At 31.7% G+C, this 15,004-nt stretch overlaps 2 protein-coding genes across 5 annotated transcripts in view; one reads left to right on the top strand and one right to left on the bottom strand.

The window, feature by feature from the left end:
- Positions 1–622: 622 nt before the first annotated feature.
- LOC117179792 (protein vav) lies at positions 623–14,555 on the bottom strand. 3 transcript variants are annotated; one of them, XM_033371901.1, is made up of 10 exons: positions 14,487–14,540; positions 14,254–14,398; positions 10,640–11,131; positions 10,494–10,562; positions 8,352–8,541; positions 7,590–7,949; positions 7,182–7,502; positions 4,771–5,175; positions 3,656–3,927; positions 623–1,631 (listed from the first exon to the last, which is right to left on the bottom strand). In XM_033371901.1, exons 3-10 carry the CDS (start codon positions 11,047–11,049, stop codon positions 1,256–1,258), a joined length of 2,403 nt encoding a protein of 800 aa, XP_033227792.1. In that variant the 5' UTR covers positions 11,050–11,131; positions 14,254–14,398; positions 14,487–14,540; the 3' UTR covers positions 623–1,255. The 3 variants fall into 3 exon arrangements, with proteins under 3 accessions (XP_033227792.1, XP_033227791.1, XP_033227794.1); XM_033371900.1 differs by having other exon boundaries at positions 14,254–14,555; XM_033371903.1 differs by lacking the exons at positions 14,254–14,398; positions 14,487–14,540 and adding an exon at positions 13,395–13,415.
- A 55-nt stretch (positions 14,556–14,610) lies between these two features.
- LOC117179638 (plancitoxin-1-like) overlaps positions 14,611–15,004 on the top strand; it is a 9,335-nt gene continuing 8,941 nt past the window's right edge. For both annotated transcript variants that reach the window (XR_004467941.1, XM_033371640.1), the window contains exon 1: positions 14,611–14,725. The gene's annotated coding sequence lies outside the window, so the exon portion shown is untranslated. The remainder of the gene's footprint in view (positions 14,726–15,004) is intronic.

Genomic DNA, 15,004 nt, shown 5'->3' with positions numbered 1-15,004 from the left:
CAACACACCATAAGATAAAATGAACCTTAGTTAATGCATATAGCAAAATATTTGGTTCGAAATATGCAAAAAATATGAATTATAGACGAACAGAACTAAAATACGAATTCGATCCTAACTCTTAGGTCATAATTTTTTAGATAGTAAATATTCCATGCATAAATTAATAAAGAATTATTTTAAGTTCACTTTGATATCAAGAAAAGTTAACTGAAACTTATAAAGTGTCGAAACCTATATAACATACTAAAATAATAATTTTTTGAAAAAAAAGTTTAAACATAAGATGCGTTTTGTCGCTGCACACGATGAAAATTCCACATGTAACACTTAGTTTCCGATAAATCTTAATTGTGTTCATCTACCAATCATTTTAAACTATGCACAATAATAAAATAAATTTTTACGCCCTAATTCAAATGTATCTTAAAAATCCTACCTGGTTTCGTGAGTTCACATTTTGGCCGTATTAAAAAAATAGATGGCTTATTGCAGCTTAGCGGATGCCAATAGGCTCACAACATGGTGGTTTCGAATAAAATATTATTCTAAAAGATATAAAAGGTATTAAATTTAATAACAATAATTAAATTAACTTATAAATAAATAAAATAATAATAAATTTATGGGGGATTTTAAATTTCCGGAAATGTTAAATTTTGTTAATAAGAAGTTTCGGGATTTTGAAAATCCTGGTTTCAAATGTTCTGAATTATTGATTTAAATTTCGTTACTTTGAGACATAAAACTATGAATGTTTAAAAAAAATCTATATTCTGAAAAATGTATCTTATATTATAAAAAATATATTTTTCTATCTGAAGGGATAGTAGTATCTCCCTTATATCACTATAAATCATTGAAAAATCAAAGGTAGTCTCTTTGGAAAACTTCACCTTATGTTCGAAAAATGTACGCTATTTTTGTAATTTTTAAATATTTTCATGTTCTTTCAGAATAACTGAAAGGTTGTAGATTGAACTAGAATCAAAGACGTTTTTCTGCAAAAGAAACAAATAAGTGTCTCTTATTTTAACTCGGAAAAGAAATGTCTCAGTCCCAATCACTTCTGTGACCTGAGTAGGTTCAGATTGCCTGATTTCACATAAAATCGGTCATGTATCACTGCGACGGAAGAGAGCGCTCGGTAAGAGGATAAACATTCTACTAAAAATTTTATACAGCAAGTTGACTGTGGGGATATGTTGGAGTTGGAGCACATTATTAAATTAGCACAATAAGCTTAAGCTTAGGTTTAAGGTGTGAAATTAGGACCTTCTTCTTCAACGTACTCCTTGGGAAAGAAACCAACTCGGTCACCGATCTTTCCTTTCCACCAACCTTTAGCTTCACCCTCTTTGCTCAACACGACGACTCGACAACCCCGACGTAAACTCAACTGATTGGGCTCCTCTCCGCGAAAATCGAACAACGCCTTAGCTAAAACTCGCCTGAAAGGCCACAGTAAACGCTGATCTAACTTCTCGAAGTTTTCTGACAGCGACGAACGCTCGTAATATTCTACTAGCTCGACTACACTTTTGAAGAATCTAGACTCGCTCAGGTAATAAAGATCAGCACCATCCACATCTCGTTGAAATACTCTGATGTGTTTCACCGTACCGTCGGCTCTGCAATTAAAATCCATTTTTTATACTAAATTCGAAAATCTAGTTAATAGGGCGGAGGGAAAAGGCTGAATTAATCGAATGATTTTAGACGATCAAACAAAGTTGTGGTTTGACATAAGCAAAAGTACAACATTTTTAAACCGGAGGCTGCATCATGTTCGGTTTTCTAGTTTTTTAATTTTTTTAACTTTTCCTACGAGCAAACAAATTATTAGGGTGTGTACTGGATGCATGATTTTAAATTCTTGATTATCTTCCGGTCAATTCTTAATTTTCACAATCAATTTAAAACAATTTTTAAAGATTTCTGATTTTGAACAGTGAATTTTGTGAAAGAATTTTAATTCTAAGCTGGAGAAACAGACAATTTATCGTCTTAAGAATTAAAATGTTCATTTGGAAAACATAATTTTGTAAAAGCATTATAATTCTGACCTTAAATACGGAGTTTTACTAATTATTTTCTTCTAAATCAGACTTACCAATTATTTTCCAAAATTACCATTTAATGTGAAAAATTATCTGTTTTAAGACAAATAATAATTCTTTTCGAAAATTCCCTGTCCAAAAGTCTAAATTATAATTCCTTACGAATATTTGATGTTCCAAGTCATAAATACATTTATTTCCAAAAATTCATTATTTGAAGCCAGAAATATATTTATTCCCAAAATTTTCTATTGTAATTCATAAATACAGTAACTCCTTTATATTAAAATTTGGAAGAGGAAAGTGTCAAATTCTGACAAATTTTTAATTACAAAAAAGTATTCTTAAATTCAAACAAATTGTGATTAAATTCATTTCCAAAATTTCCTGTTTCAAGTCAAAATTATATTTCTTTAAAAAGTGTCTATTATAATACAGAAATACAGTCACTCCCTTTTTACAAAATTTGTCAGTGGTGAGTTTTAAATTGTGAAGAATCAAGGCTTGGAACGGGTACTTTTTAAATCCCCTTCTCCTAAATTAGAATTGAAATTCTTTTGCAAAATTCTGACATGGAACAGGGATTGTTTTTCTAGATTCCCTTTTTATTAGTCACAATTAAAATTATTTTCCAAACTTTCCTATGTCAAAAATGACCTGTTACAAGGCAAAATTATAATTATTTACGAAAATTCCTGTTCCAAAGTACAAATTATAATACTTTACGGAATTTTGTAAAATTTATTTGATCTATTCCCTCTCTGAACTCAGAATTATAAATCTTTTTAAAAATTCCATAGATAAAGTCAGAATTAAATTGATTTTCAAAATTCCCTGTTACAAGTTCAGAATTATATTTATTTAAAATTCTATTCTGAAATTATTATAAATATATTTAAAAATTCTTTTATAATTCCGAAATATAGTATCTACTTTTTTTCTGAAAGTTGGACGATGAAATTTCCAATTATTTTCAAAAAAAAATTTAACTCAAACAAATTCTGGTTTGGAACAAGGACTAAAAAATCTGACCAATTCTGGCTTGGAATAGGAACAGTTTTTGCAAATTCTCTTTTTATTAATCACAATTAAAATTGGTTTGAAAAATCGCAGTTCCCTATATAAAATTTTACCTGATACAAGTTACGATCATTGTAATTTTTGACGTGATTTTTTTATTTTTCTATTATTTATTCCTTGTCTTAACTCAGAATTATAAATCATTTAGAAAATCACCTGTTATAAGCAGAAATTCTAATTCTTTACTGATATTCAAGTCATAATTGTAATTCTTTTGAAAAATTTCCTATTCCAAGTAAGAATTATGAATGAGTTTTTCACAAATTCCCTGTTTTAACTCCGAATTCGGTAATAAAGTATATGAAATCACTTTTATTTTACATATTAGTAGTAGTTCGGGAAAAATATCTTCGTCACTGAATCACATTTCTGGTCATTTCCGTTCAGTTAGACACCCTGATTATGATTATTTTTTTGGAAGTACAGTTATTCGTGAAGAAAAACTATAAAGGGAGATAAATGAAAATGGTGCATGTTACGTTTTTTGAAAATATGATAAGAATGAGAACACTCACTTGAGGCTGAGTGCAAAGTTGGTTTCGTGCTTAAGTCGTGGTTGTCCTGCAGGCCGTAGTCTTAGCATATAAGTCCCGTCATCTCGAGCTTCTAATTTGTGAGCAGCGACGTCTCTGCCCATCACCCCGACGTACCACAATTTGTCGCTTAAAGCTCGCTCACAAGGTAATGGGGGTGGGGGCGGTGGAGGCGGCGGTGCAGGCATACAACGCCCCGAATTAGAAATGCATTGTTTGTGAACAGCGAGCTCGCACACTTCACATTTGTAACCCTGAAAGACGAAGAAAAGATCAAGCTTAAGAAACACATGCAGCGATATTCTAAGTGGCGCAGTTCCGTCACCTCCCACTGCAGTCCCTGTACGATCTCACCAGCGCCAGTGGCGGGCCAATTAAGAGGCCCGAAGAGCAGAAAGCTCTCGTTGTTTTGAATTGAGTATTTTAGCATGACGTCATGGGAATGCATACGATTTTTTGGAGAAAATATTTTTAATGTAAAATTAAAGCATGAATTTACGAATGGTACTGTCACCCCAAATTGCGGATAGTTGATTATATTTCGTAAAACTGAAATATCTTAAACCAATAAAAGGATGGAACAGAATTGCGAAAATGCATTCCACGCTTGAAAAATATTACTATTGAGACATTAGTTCAGAATATTTTCGCTAAAAAGCGTATGGATTCCCATTGTTAAGATGTACCAACTATGACAACCTTATTGACATTTCCACCTATCCTATCATCATCGCGACGTCATGTTACAATACTCAATATTCTGCGAAATATTGGAGTCGTTTTTTGATTATATTATATTGTTTTTAAGTTCGCCAATTCTTCTATTTCAAGAAAATGTTATATTTGTCACGCCATACTTTCACAAAACCACTGGCATGTATAATGCGCAAATGCATGGATGTACACATGCTTACAGCACGCACATTGATACAAGGCCGGGGCAGTCAATGAACGTCGCTTGATAAAGACACCCCAAATGTTTACTGTTCGCGGCCCTTGGAATCGGCGAGAGATCACTGTATTTATATTTTACAATACTGCTATCTAAATTATGAAAGAAACCATTCTAATAAACATTTTTTATAGCGAAAACATACCTGGAATATTCGCCCTTTAAGGAACTTCTCGCACCTTCGGCAGCAACGTACATTATCGAACGTGGTTAATCTATATTTATGATTAGTATGACGACAAGCGGCAGGGTTCACATTGTCCATTGCATCTTGCAGAGCTTTTATCCACATCTGCTTTTGTTCTTCAGTTCTAGCGAAGAGTGTATAAGCTGTACGCATTTGTTTGTGAACGAGAAACCACTGGTAGGACCATCGAGAGTCTCTTCCAAGAGTTCGCCTACCAGTGTGATCCTCGATTCGGTAATCATCTAACTTTAGGGTTCCGCGGTAACAATATTGATCTCCCCTACCGGCTTTACACACTAGAACTGCTTGCTCGAAAACAAAAGCGTATCGCGCCTTAACTCTCTGATCACCATGGGCTTTCACCTGTAATATTAATCAGTGAAGAATATTTAGTTGGGAGTTTTTAAATCTGGGTACAGAGTTCGAACTCATTTCAGAAGTGAAAAGTAGTGTCAATAGTAGCATAAATTAATTTTTTTTTAAATAACAAACTTACACATAATTCATTAGAATACTTTCGAAAAAGTCGTGTGAGATTTCGAGAATTGTATTTCTTTAGGAATATACAGAATAAAAGATTTACAGAAAGAACTAAAGTTCGAAATTATTTTGGCAATAAATAATATGTAGTAACTTCATTCTTCTTTTTTCAAGCATAATATCCTATGGATTTGAAGATTTTGTTTGCACAAATGAAGATAGCTATGAAGTTATGACATAGAATTAAATTGATAGTTTTATTAATTCAGGAGGTTTTTCAGCTTGAACTATTTTCAAAACAAAAAACATTTGAATTTGAAATTTTGGTTATTAATAAAAGATTGATGCTTTTATTTCGCAATTTTATTTTTGAAGCGATTCACGTTCAAATATTGTTCAATTTGTAACTTGCTTATTTTAAAATGGTTCGATTCTGAGCTTTTTTAATCTTGCACGTTTCTCAATTCTATATTTTTCACTCTTGAATGCGATTACAGCAAATTGCTACTGACATAATTACAATTTTTGAAAGATATTCAATATACTAAAATTTATCGCCAATATTTAGTTTTATACTTGGTAATTATATGAAACATTACAATTTAAATAACTATGAATTCTTTTAACTTTTAATAATCGAATTTGAAATTATTCGATTTCGAATTTTCTTGGGCAAACAAATCAAATAGTGGCAACGCTCAAGAAAGTGACAAATAGTGTCAATAGTAGCATAAATTTTGAAAATTAGTAACGAGATATTGATATACAATTGTTTAAATATTAGATCCCGTGGTTAATTATGTTTTAAATACCCTAAAAGGTTTGAAATCCATTTAAATTGTTGAAATCCCTAAAAGTTCCTTGAAATTTCATTTCATTTATCCCCGAAGGTTCTTTAAAAATCCTTTGAAACCTTTTTAATATCATTGATATGGAAATTACTTTTTTAAAATCATTTGGAATTTTCTGAAAGCCTTCGAAATTCTTGGAAAAAACTTAAACAAATTTAACCACGTTGAATTTTATGGGATCTTTTGAAATGACTTAAAACTCTTTAAACCCCTTTGAAATAGCTCGATATTTTATTTATTTCCTAAAGTTCTCTAGATATCTATTGGAAATCCTCAAAATCTTTTAAATATTTTTGATATCCTTGATACCTTTTTAAAATCCTCTGAATTTTCTAAAATCCTGCAAAATTCTTTGAAAAGTATAAAAAGTTAAATTCCTTTGAATCTTAAAATACTTAAAATTATTTTAAATCTTTTGAAATATTACAGCAATAGAGTAAAATCCCATTAAATATCTTAAAATCTGCAATATCTTTCAAAATTCCTTTAAAAATTATGAAATCTTTGACATCCTCGGAAATATCGTAAAATCCCATAAAATATGATAAAGCAGGGCAATAACTGCTCAGACACTGCGGTAAAACCCGTTATACTATACACCATAATTTGACCATTTCCCATAAGGTCAATCTTTACCATAAAGGCATATACTGATTTACAGGAGATGTCATTAAAGTCTGCGATGAAAATCCCCCTGTAAAATCCTTTCTTGCAATCTTTGAAATACTCTAAGGTTCATTTTCATTTTAGGCTCTTTTTAATTTTTCTAAAAGCATTGATACCCTGTAAAATCCTTTCAAATTTCTTAAGTCCGTTGAAACTCTTTAAGACTCTTTTTTAAATTTGGATTTTTGAAATCGTGGGTATTATTTTTGCCAGTCTAGAGAGCTTTTTGAAAAAAAAAATGGAAGCATTAGTGTAGTTTTTTTAGAATATCAGCAAAATAGTTGCATCGTTACAAAAATTGTCAACAGTAACGAGAGTCCGAGGCCTGCAGGTATAATACCCTATAAATTAATATTTTTATTTGAAACAAACCTTAAGTTCTCCGTCCCTAAGCAACCGTCCAAAGTCCCTTAATTGTGCATTCTCAGGTACATCCCAGTCGACTATAGACGCTTGTATATCCTTGATTATATCCAAAGTGTCCGAGTCCCGCTTCACTTCATTTATATATTGCGCTACATCCACCATGGCTTCTCTGGCTTTCGACAATTGACGATGGTCCTCCACCCAATCGGAGGGGGTCTCTTCTACTAGCTTTTCTAATAATAAATGGTATTTGAGAATCCTCTGCATTGGCACTGAGAGAATATCACGAAGCTTAAATTTTCCATTATTTGCTTCTTGTTGGCACCTCTGTAAATTCATTTCTTCACATTATTATCGCCAACTCCGATCATGTCGAGCACTTGAAAAAATATCATACCAACAATTCTCACTTACAATTACTTCTTGATTGATCTGGTCATATCTAGAACACACATCTTGCAAAGTATTTTGAGCGATTGTCAAATTTGCACAGTAATCTCCATATATAAGAAACCTTTCCTGGAATTCGAGAAAGACTTGTGCTAAAGCTGCCCCATTCCGTGCTTTACGAAGCACGTTGTGAAATCCAACATGAATCTCAGCGAGATCTTTAATCCCAAAAAAAATTCGCGATGAATCTTCCGGTTTTAACATGGTTGACAAGGGCCTGGCGAAATACCTCAATAAATTGGTTAGCACTTCTGAGTAATTTCGTTCCGTTTCCACCAGTTCTTGCACGACATAGTCCCGTTTCTCTCCTCCGGAAATTGCCCCCTAGAGATTCTCGAATTTAGAAATGTACACAAACGAGAACAATAATTATGGATGTTTATGTAATGGAAGTGTCTCAAAAGTTTTTCAATTTCTAGTCCATAAATCACCCAAAATACTCTCCAATCTATTTGGAGGAATTTAGCGGTAGATGAAGAAACTAGATTTCGATATTATCTTAATCGTTTCTAATATTTTCATATATTTGAATAAAAATAAGTCACAGTTTGAATAATGACCATGCGAAACTTATCGTGAATTAACATGCTTGGCACTGTGATGAAATCGACGTGTCCAAGCGAGATAGAAAATGTAAAAAGTAGTGCTTTGGACACGCCGAGGTGAGAAACAAAAGAGCCTATTCTCCGAAGAAGACAAAATAAATGAAATAATAAAAATAATAACCTGTGCAGCAGACGGAGGAGGCGGAAGGTGAAGTCTACACAAGTCCTGGTAGATTTTTTCGCTATGAACATGACTGCTGTATGCCCCGTAACCGTCCTCTTCTCCGACGGGATCTTCATCATCCCCCCCACCTCCTGCCTCATCACCCTCTCGCCTTCTAAACCTCCTTCGACGGCCCTCACTTTCTCGCCTTTTGCACAAAAACAAACAGCCATGCACTATCTATACAACGCAAACTGGCCATTCTTGCCAAAATTAAAAATAAATAGGACAATAATTTCTATACTAAACATGGATGAATCTCAACTACTGGCACTGAGATGCGTGGATATATTTTTGGGAATACTGTAAAACGGGAAAGAGCACCAATTTCATATAATTATTAAACTGAGACTGGTTTCATGCGATTCTTATTGGGGTTTTTGCGAGGGGTTGATCATTCGAATTTTCAGTTCACACGATTCACTGGAAATTCCTATAATTATGATTCATTTTCTAAATTATTTAATTTATTCCTTATCATTATGGTACTTTGGCGTTTAAGTTTATGAAATAGAATTCGTTAATCCACTTCACATATTCTTATTCAATTCGTAATTCAATAAGTTATAATTGATGTTATAAAAATACATTTTTAAATAGAAATTTACAATTTTTCAAACGTAAATAAAACTGCGAAAAGATTTGAAAGATTTGACAAAAAATTTAAGAAATTTCCAGAGATTTCGAAATGTTTTAAAATATTTGAAATTATTTTCAGAAACTTCAAAACATTTCAAGAGCTTTTATAGATTTTACAGTTTAGTATACCATTTGATAAATACATTTAAACGACTAATTTGAATTTTTCGTTAATAAACATTTCGAAATCACTTTTTAAACATTATCTTGTCACGGGAGTCTTTCAACCCGTACTTAATAGATATATACTTTTTTTCGTGCCATAATTTTTTTTTCGTTCTATTTTAATTATAATTGATAAAACTCTATTTCTTAATAGTCGGCAAGAAAATCATTTTTTTTACCTGACATTTTTTACTCTCCTACAGTATCCCCATATCACGGGTGAGTTTTTATTTTTGCAAAAAATTGAAAATTTATTTCTTAATCGCTATCCAAGTCCAATTTTGCAAACCCATCAACCCATCTTAAAATTTACGATCGATTTTTTCGGAATTCACTAACTTCTTTACATAAAACTCTGTCACTTTGAGATTGTCAAATACCACATCTATTTCTTCGAACCTGGATAAATTTTTTTTTTAAATTAAAATTGGTTGGCCTTAATTAAAAAATACTTCGGCTTGGACAGTTTTTTGATTCCCTTTTTTTAGTTATCTAGTTCTGTACTTCCACCCTTTATTTATGGTATTTTATAGTTTAAATTTATAAAAAAGGATTTTTTAATTCAATGCACAAATTAATATCCAAATTGTAATTTATTAAACCCTAGAATAAATGTTTTTACTGGCCTATAATAAATTACGATTGAAGCTATAAAAATACAGTTTTAGACATTAAATAATAATTTTGCAAACGGCAATACTCAATATATAGATTGAAAATATTAAAAATATTTAGGAATAATAAAAAGGCCAAAGGTTTTTAGATTTCGCCAAAATTATAAAAGATTTCAGGAAGGCATGTATACAAAATTTTAAGAGTGATCAACCCTCGGTGTTTTGTAATCTCAGAGAATCATAAAAGTACTTTTCAAGAATGAAGTTTGGGCTCACTATTATAAATTACTTTAATAAACTTTTCTCTGTGGGACCTGGATTTATAGTTTTTCATTGTTTTTTGGATTACTAATGAAAGGTGCTTTTCCCGTTATTTTCACAACACATAGGGTACAAAATGCCAAATACCTCCTCCGCACAAGGCCAGTCGTGTTGAGGAGTGGTCGAAAAGCAGAGTAATTCTTGATATACTTGGGACTCACCTAGGTCCTCACCCCTAGGTTTTATCGTAAACGCAGCCGGGGGGCTAAACCCATTAAGAAAAATTACAAAAAAGACCATATACCCTCGACAAAAAGCAAAAAGTTCGTGCCAAATTCTCTTCAAAACACCTCTCTTCAATGAGACAGAATTGACTGATTCTCACAATTGTTTAAAACTTTTCAACAAAAAAGAAACTCACCCAGCTCCGACGCTTTGCAAGTCTTTGTAAATGTCCTCTTGAGATCGACCTTTTCCTACCGAAAATCCACTGCAATAATTTACGTACAATTAAACTAATATTAAAGAACTACCAAGAGATTTTGTTTGGATAAATTCAATACATACGGAATCCCTTTGAGTCGGAATCGAGACGTGTTTGAAAGACAGCTGAGTGTACAGAGGACCCTGTGGAAGTTGGATAAATCGAAAAGCATCGGGGGCTCAAAAAGATCGGATTCCGAGAGGTCGAAGATGTTGGAGCAGGCAGACAGAAAAACTTTGATATTTCTGAGGCACAGAAATTGAGCCATTTGAGGCTTTTGATTGACGTCTTTCATGTCTATGCATCCTGGATCGACGGTGTTTAAAAGATTGCACAATAAAACACCGTCTCGAAGAATGTATGCTAAGTCGCAGGCCGTTGCAGTTGGCCAATTCGCTCGGTGATCCGATCGAAGAGCTCCACATCTGATTAACCAACTGGCACATTCATGCCATCCGCCAATTAGATCTCCACCACCATCAGCTCCACTCATTTTTGTGCAAGATTCCTACTTTCAGCCAAATAGGGACCAAAGCCAAACCATTTGCCATACACTCATAGCAAATTGATTAATCCTGAAAAAAGAAACTTAATTTTAATACAGCTGTTCTTCAAAGAATTTCAAAGTTTTTGCTATGATTACTTAATTTCCATACTATATTCATTTAAGATCGAAGTAGATCTAATTTATTGCGAACCATTTCGTGTACCAAAATTAGAAAACAAAAAAGTCCCCACATCAGAATTATATTTCCAATTACCTCTTTTCCGGCTCATTAGAGAAAATATATAATAAAAGAAAAAGAGGGGAAAAAAGAAGAGTCAATCAAAACCAATACCTCAGTTTTTCCTCTTTCTTTCTCTGTCTTATTTATACTACTAGGGATCAACATGCTTCGAAGCCAATTTAAACTTCCTTCTCAGCGATTATTTATAGAAAAACTAACGGTATGAACAATAGAAAGAAAGTTTGGATACATTTCCTTTGACTGTTTGAAAATTAATACTTCACTGCAAAGACGAATATCTGTGCAGAAACTGAAATTACGATTTCGTAAGTAGAATCATTTGAAATATTAGAAAAATTTGTGTCAAATCCGCCTGCATTAAAATTATATTAATGAACGAGTCAACAAATATTTAGCTTCAAAGATAAAAGTTTTTTTAAAAGGAAAATTAGCATTTTCAAATCAACTCTTTGCCAAAACTAGAAAAGTGTTCCCAAAAATTCGGAACAATCATAAAATCAAGAGTAAGTCCTAATTCCTAAATTTAAATTAAGAGCAAGATTAAATGCTATGTAATAGTCGAGTACTCATAAAAAAATATTACGCATACAATATAAATTTTTTGGAGCCAAAAGTTCGAGATTCGTCGTCAAACTTCATTTGTCAAATTTGGTAGAGTTGATATTCATTTTAATAAAGAACTGTTTAACGTACCAACAATTTATATCGACAGTATATTAATTAAAATTCATATCTTGCCTGAAAATAAAAAACACAGAGATTAATATAAAAAGTCCTTTGGTGTAATTTTCAATTCTTTGGAAAAAATTAATTTGCATAAATTATATTTCATTATCGAAAGCAAAGATGAATTTGTCCAATTAATAACTCCATGCCAAACTTTGCTATATCTCGATAACAAAATTTAAAATAGATTTTTTAAATTTATTAGTAGTTTCATTAAAATCTTCGTTTCTTTTGTTTTTCAAATCAAAACATACCTTGTAATTAATCTCAAAAATCATTTGATGAAAAATACGCGAATTTGGCACTTAATGAAACATTCTTTATAACACAATGTCACTTTTTTAGTATTTGAATAACAATTAGAAAGAGTGAGTGGTTGGTTTTGATTGTTGGAGATCTAATTTTGATTTGTGAAAACTTTTTATCACATATTATGGTGCATAAAATTGCTCATAAAAAGTAGATTTCATTTAGATCTTAAAACATTTTTTAAAATAGACACTAATAGTGCTCATATTTAAAAAATGTAATAATCTGAATAGATTGGCTCAATTGCTTAGTATAATTTCCAATCATTTTATGTTTTTCAAAGTATGTTCAGGGTGATTTGCAATTAAAAATAACGTTTGAATTTCCACATAGATATTATCAGCTGAGAAGTCTTCAAAACTAAAAAATTTGGAATTTGGAATATTTAAAAAAATTAGGAACTTACTTTCAAAATTACTATCAATTTATGAAAATGGATGTAAAATTATTTTCAGCTGACATTATTTTAATTAAATCTGTAAAAATTGTATTATAAGAAGTAAGGTTTTTAAAAATAGGAAATAGAGAATTACATTTCTGACACAATGCATTTTTTCTTTTGAGGTTATAAGCATTTTTCTTTTTCTTAGATTTTTCCAGTTTCCTCGAAACATTATGTAGGAATGCTCATATATTATTGACTATATCCTTTATCGCTTTTTCATCGCGATAAATAAAATGTCCCTTGCTGAATTAATGACAGAAGAATACATTATTTTTTGGATAATGGGGAACTATGTAAACGACGAATTTCTGAAAATCTGACCATTAGTTTATTCTTTTATCCAAAGATTACGGTTTTGTTTATATGCTCTGTATAGGTAAGTGTGATACGATATTACAAAGTTAGACTTTGATAAGTGATATTTCAAATATTTGAGAAGATCCTTGCTTAAATTTTTGCCAAAACACTATTTTTGTATATCTGGTTCAGTGATATTGACAAACTTCCCAATATTAAAATCTATGATTTCTAAATTGATTGAAAAAATATTTGTCTGTTTTCATGTATGTTTTAAAATGTTTTTTTTTCTTCAAATTAGTATCTACTTACATTTTTTTCTTCAGAAAGACCAGAAATGAGAATTATTAACCTCTCCAACTAACCTCGAAATGTTGACACATTTTCGTGTTTCACAATGAAAAGGAAAAACAAAAAAAGATATCACACTCTCTTTGTCTTGTTTTAAAACAATAGTCGTAATTCGTTATTACAAATAATAAAATGCAAAGATTAAAAAAAAAAGAATATCTGAGGAAAAAATCCAACAGAAGGATTTTTGAGCAGGTAAAATTCAAATCAAAAGACCAGATAAGACAATTACGAATTGTAGTTTTCTAAAAGCACCTCAGTTTCCTTGAAAATAATTGATTGTACAGCAAAAACTAATGACAGCCACCTTTTTATACAAGTAATAGGAGGTATAATCATTATGCTGTGCTAAAAAAAGTTAATAACTATTTTGTTTTTCATTTCACACTTACTTCCCTATCGACCCCACGTATAAAAAGAGAAATTTCTTTGGTAATTTTGTATTCAAATTACATTGAATAATACTCGTTCCCATATGAAATCATTTTGAAAAAATGCGTTAAATACAAATTCAATTTCGAAAGGCTAAGTTAAAAATTGTTGAATTATTTATTGATCTGCACTCATAACACAAACTATCCCCCTTGAGAGAAATTCAGTATATTGTTTCTTGGTTCTATAAAAATATAGCTTAAATACTCATGACCATGGTGAGAAATCACATTAGGATTAACAAGCGATAAAGGAAATCTCTGAGAAAATAAAGGTGCTTTTAGAGTAATTTAGAATTTACGATCACAAAAAAGAAAACATTTCCTGTCAATGACAATCTCTTGTCAGTTGATAAAAATTTCTGCAGTCAAGAAAAGCAAGATCGTACCTTCTTCAGGCAGGGGACTATAATCAGATTATAGATTTTTCTTGTTCTTCGTCCTCCTTGAGTGTGAAAGGGTTACAACACGGATTATACCGATCCTTGTCCTGTTAAGGGAAATCCATGGTCAAATTTTTCCCGTCCAGTTTGACTTTTTAGGAAGAAACAGAAATTATACACAACTCGATTATTGGCTTACTCGCTACTGTCATAATTATAATGGTATTTTGAGCAATCACTTTTTACACTTTTCTTTCATTGTCACATTATTATGACATTCATGAAAGCTGTCCGCCTGTCCGCCATCTTCTGCCGCATCCGCCGCGCATGCGCATAACTGTTTACTTACACACACTTGCGCAGCTATGCTACTGGCTGCAACAGCATGCTCTGAGTGCAACAGTCACAGTCTGCAATAATTGCAATTGCAGTTGCTGTCCTTGTCTTGTTGTGTAGCACATAGCCTCCGAATTATGAAGTAAGTTTACATTTGTATTTTGTTATATTAGATGCGAAAGATTAACGTTACAGGTTATATTAAATACGAAAGGGATTTATGATATAATTGTTTTATGTAAATGATTCAAACCACTTTAGAATGATGCATTCTGTTCACATGCAAAACAAGATAGACTGCGTTAAAAGTGTCATATAAACAAAGAAAAGAAGATGATCACTGGACCGTGAAATCGGGAAATTGCAGTGAATTTATTTATTAACCGGGTATTTTTACTAGTCTTTTTTTAGAAAATCCTTT

This window comes from Belonocnema kinseyi, chromosome 9 (assembly GCF_010883055.1).
Source record: "Belonocnema kinseyi isolate 2016_QV_RU_SX_M_011 chromosome 9, B_treatae_v1, whole genome shotgun sequence".
Classification (NCBI taxonomy): Eukaryota; Metazoa; Arthropoda; class Insecta; order Hymenoptera; family Cynipidae; genus Belonocnema; species Belonocnema kinseyi.
The sequence above is the reverse complement of the archived record's forward strand: the minus strand, read 5'-3'. Positions and strand labels throughout refer to the sequence as shown.

Coding starts and splice junctions, on each gene's coding strand:
- LOC117179792 (XM_033371900.1), bottom strand. CDS start 11,049: ATGAGTGGAGCTGATGGTGGTGGAGATCTAATTGGCGGATGGCATGAA. Junction 10,563..10,639: donor TTCCGACTCAAAGGGATTCC/GTATGTATTGAA, acceptor AAATTATTGCAG/TGGATTTTCGGTAGGAAAAG. Junction 7,950..8,351: donor CTCCTCCGTCTGCTGCACAG/GTTATTATTTTT, acceptor GAGAATCTCTAG/GGGGCAATTTCCGGAGGAGA.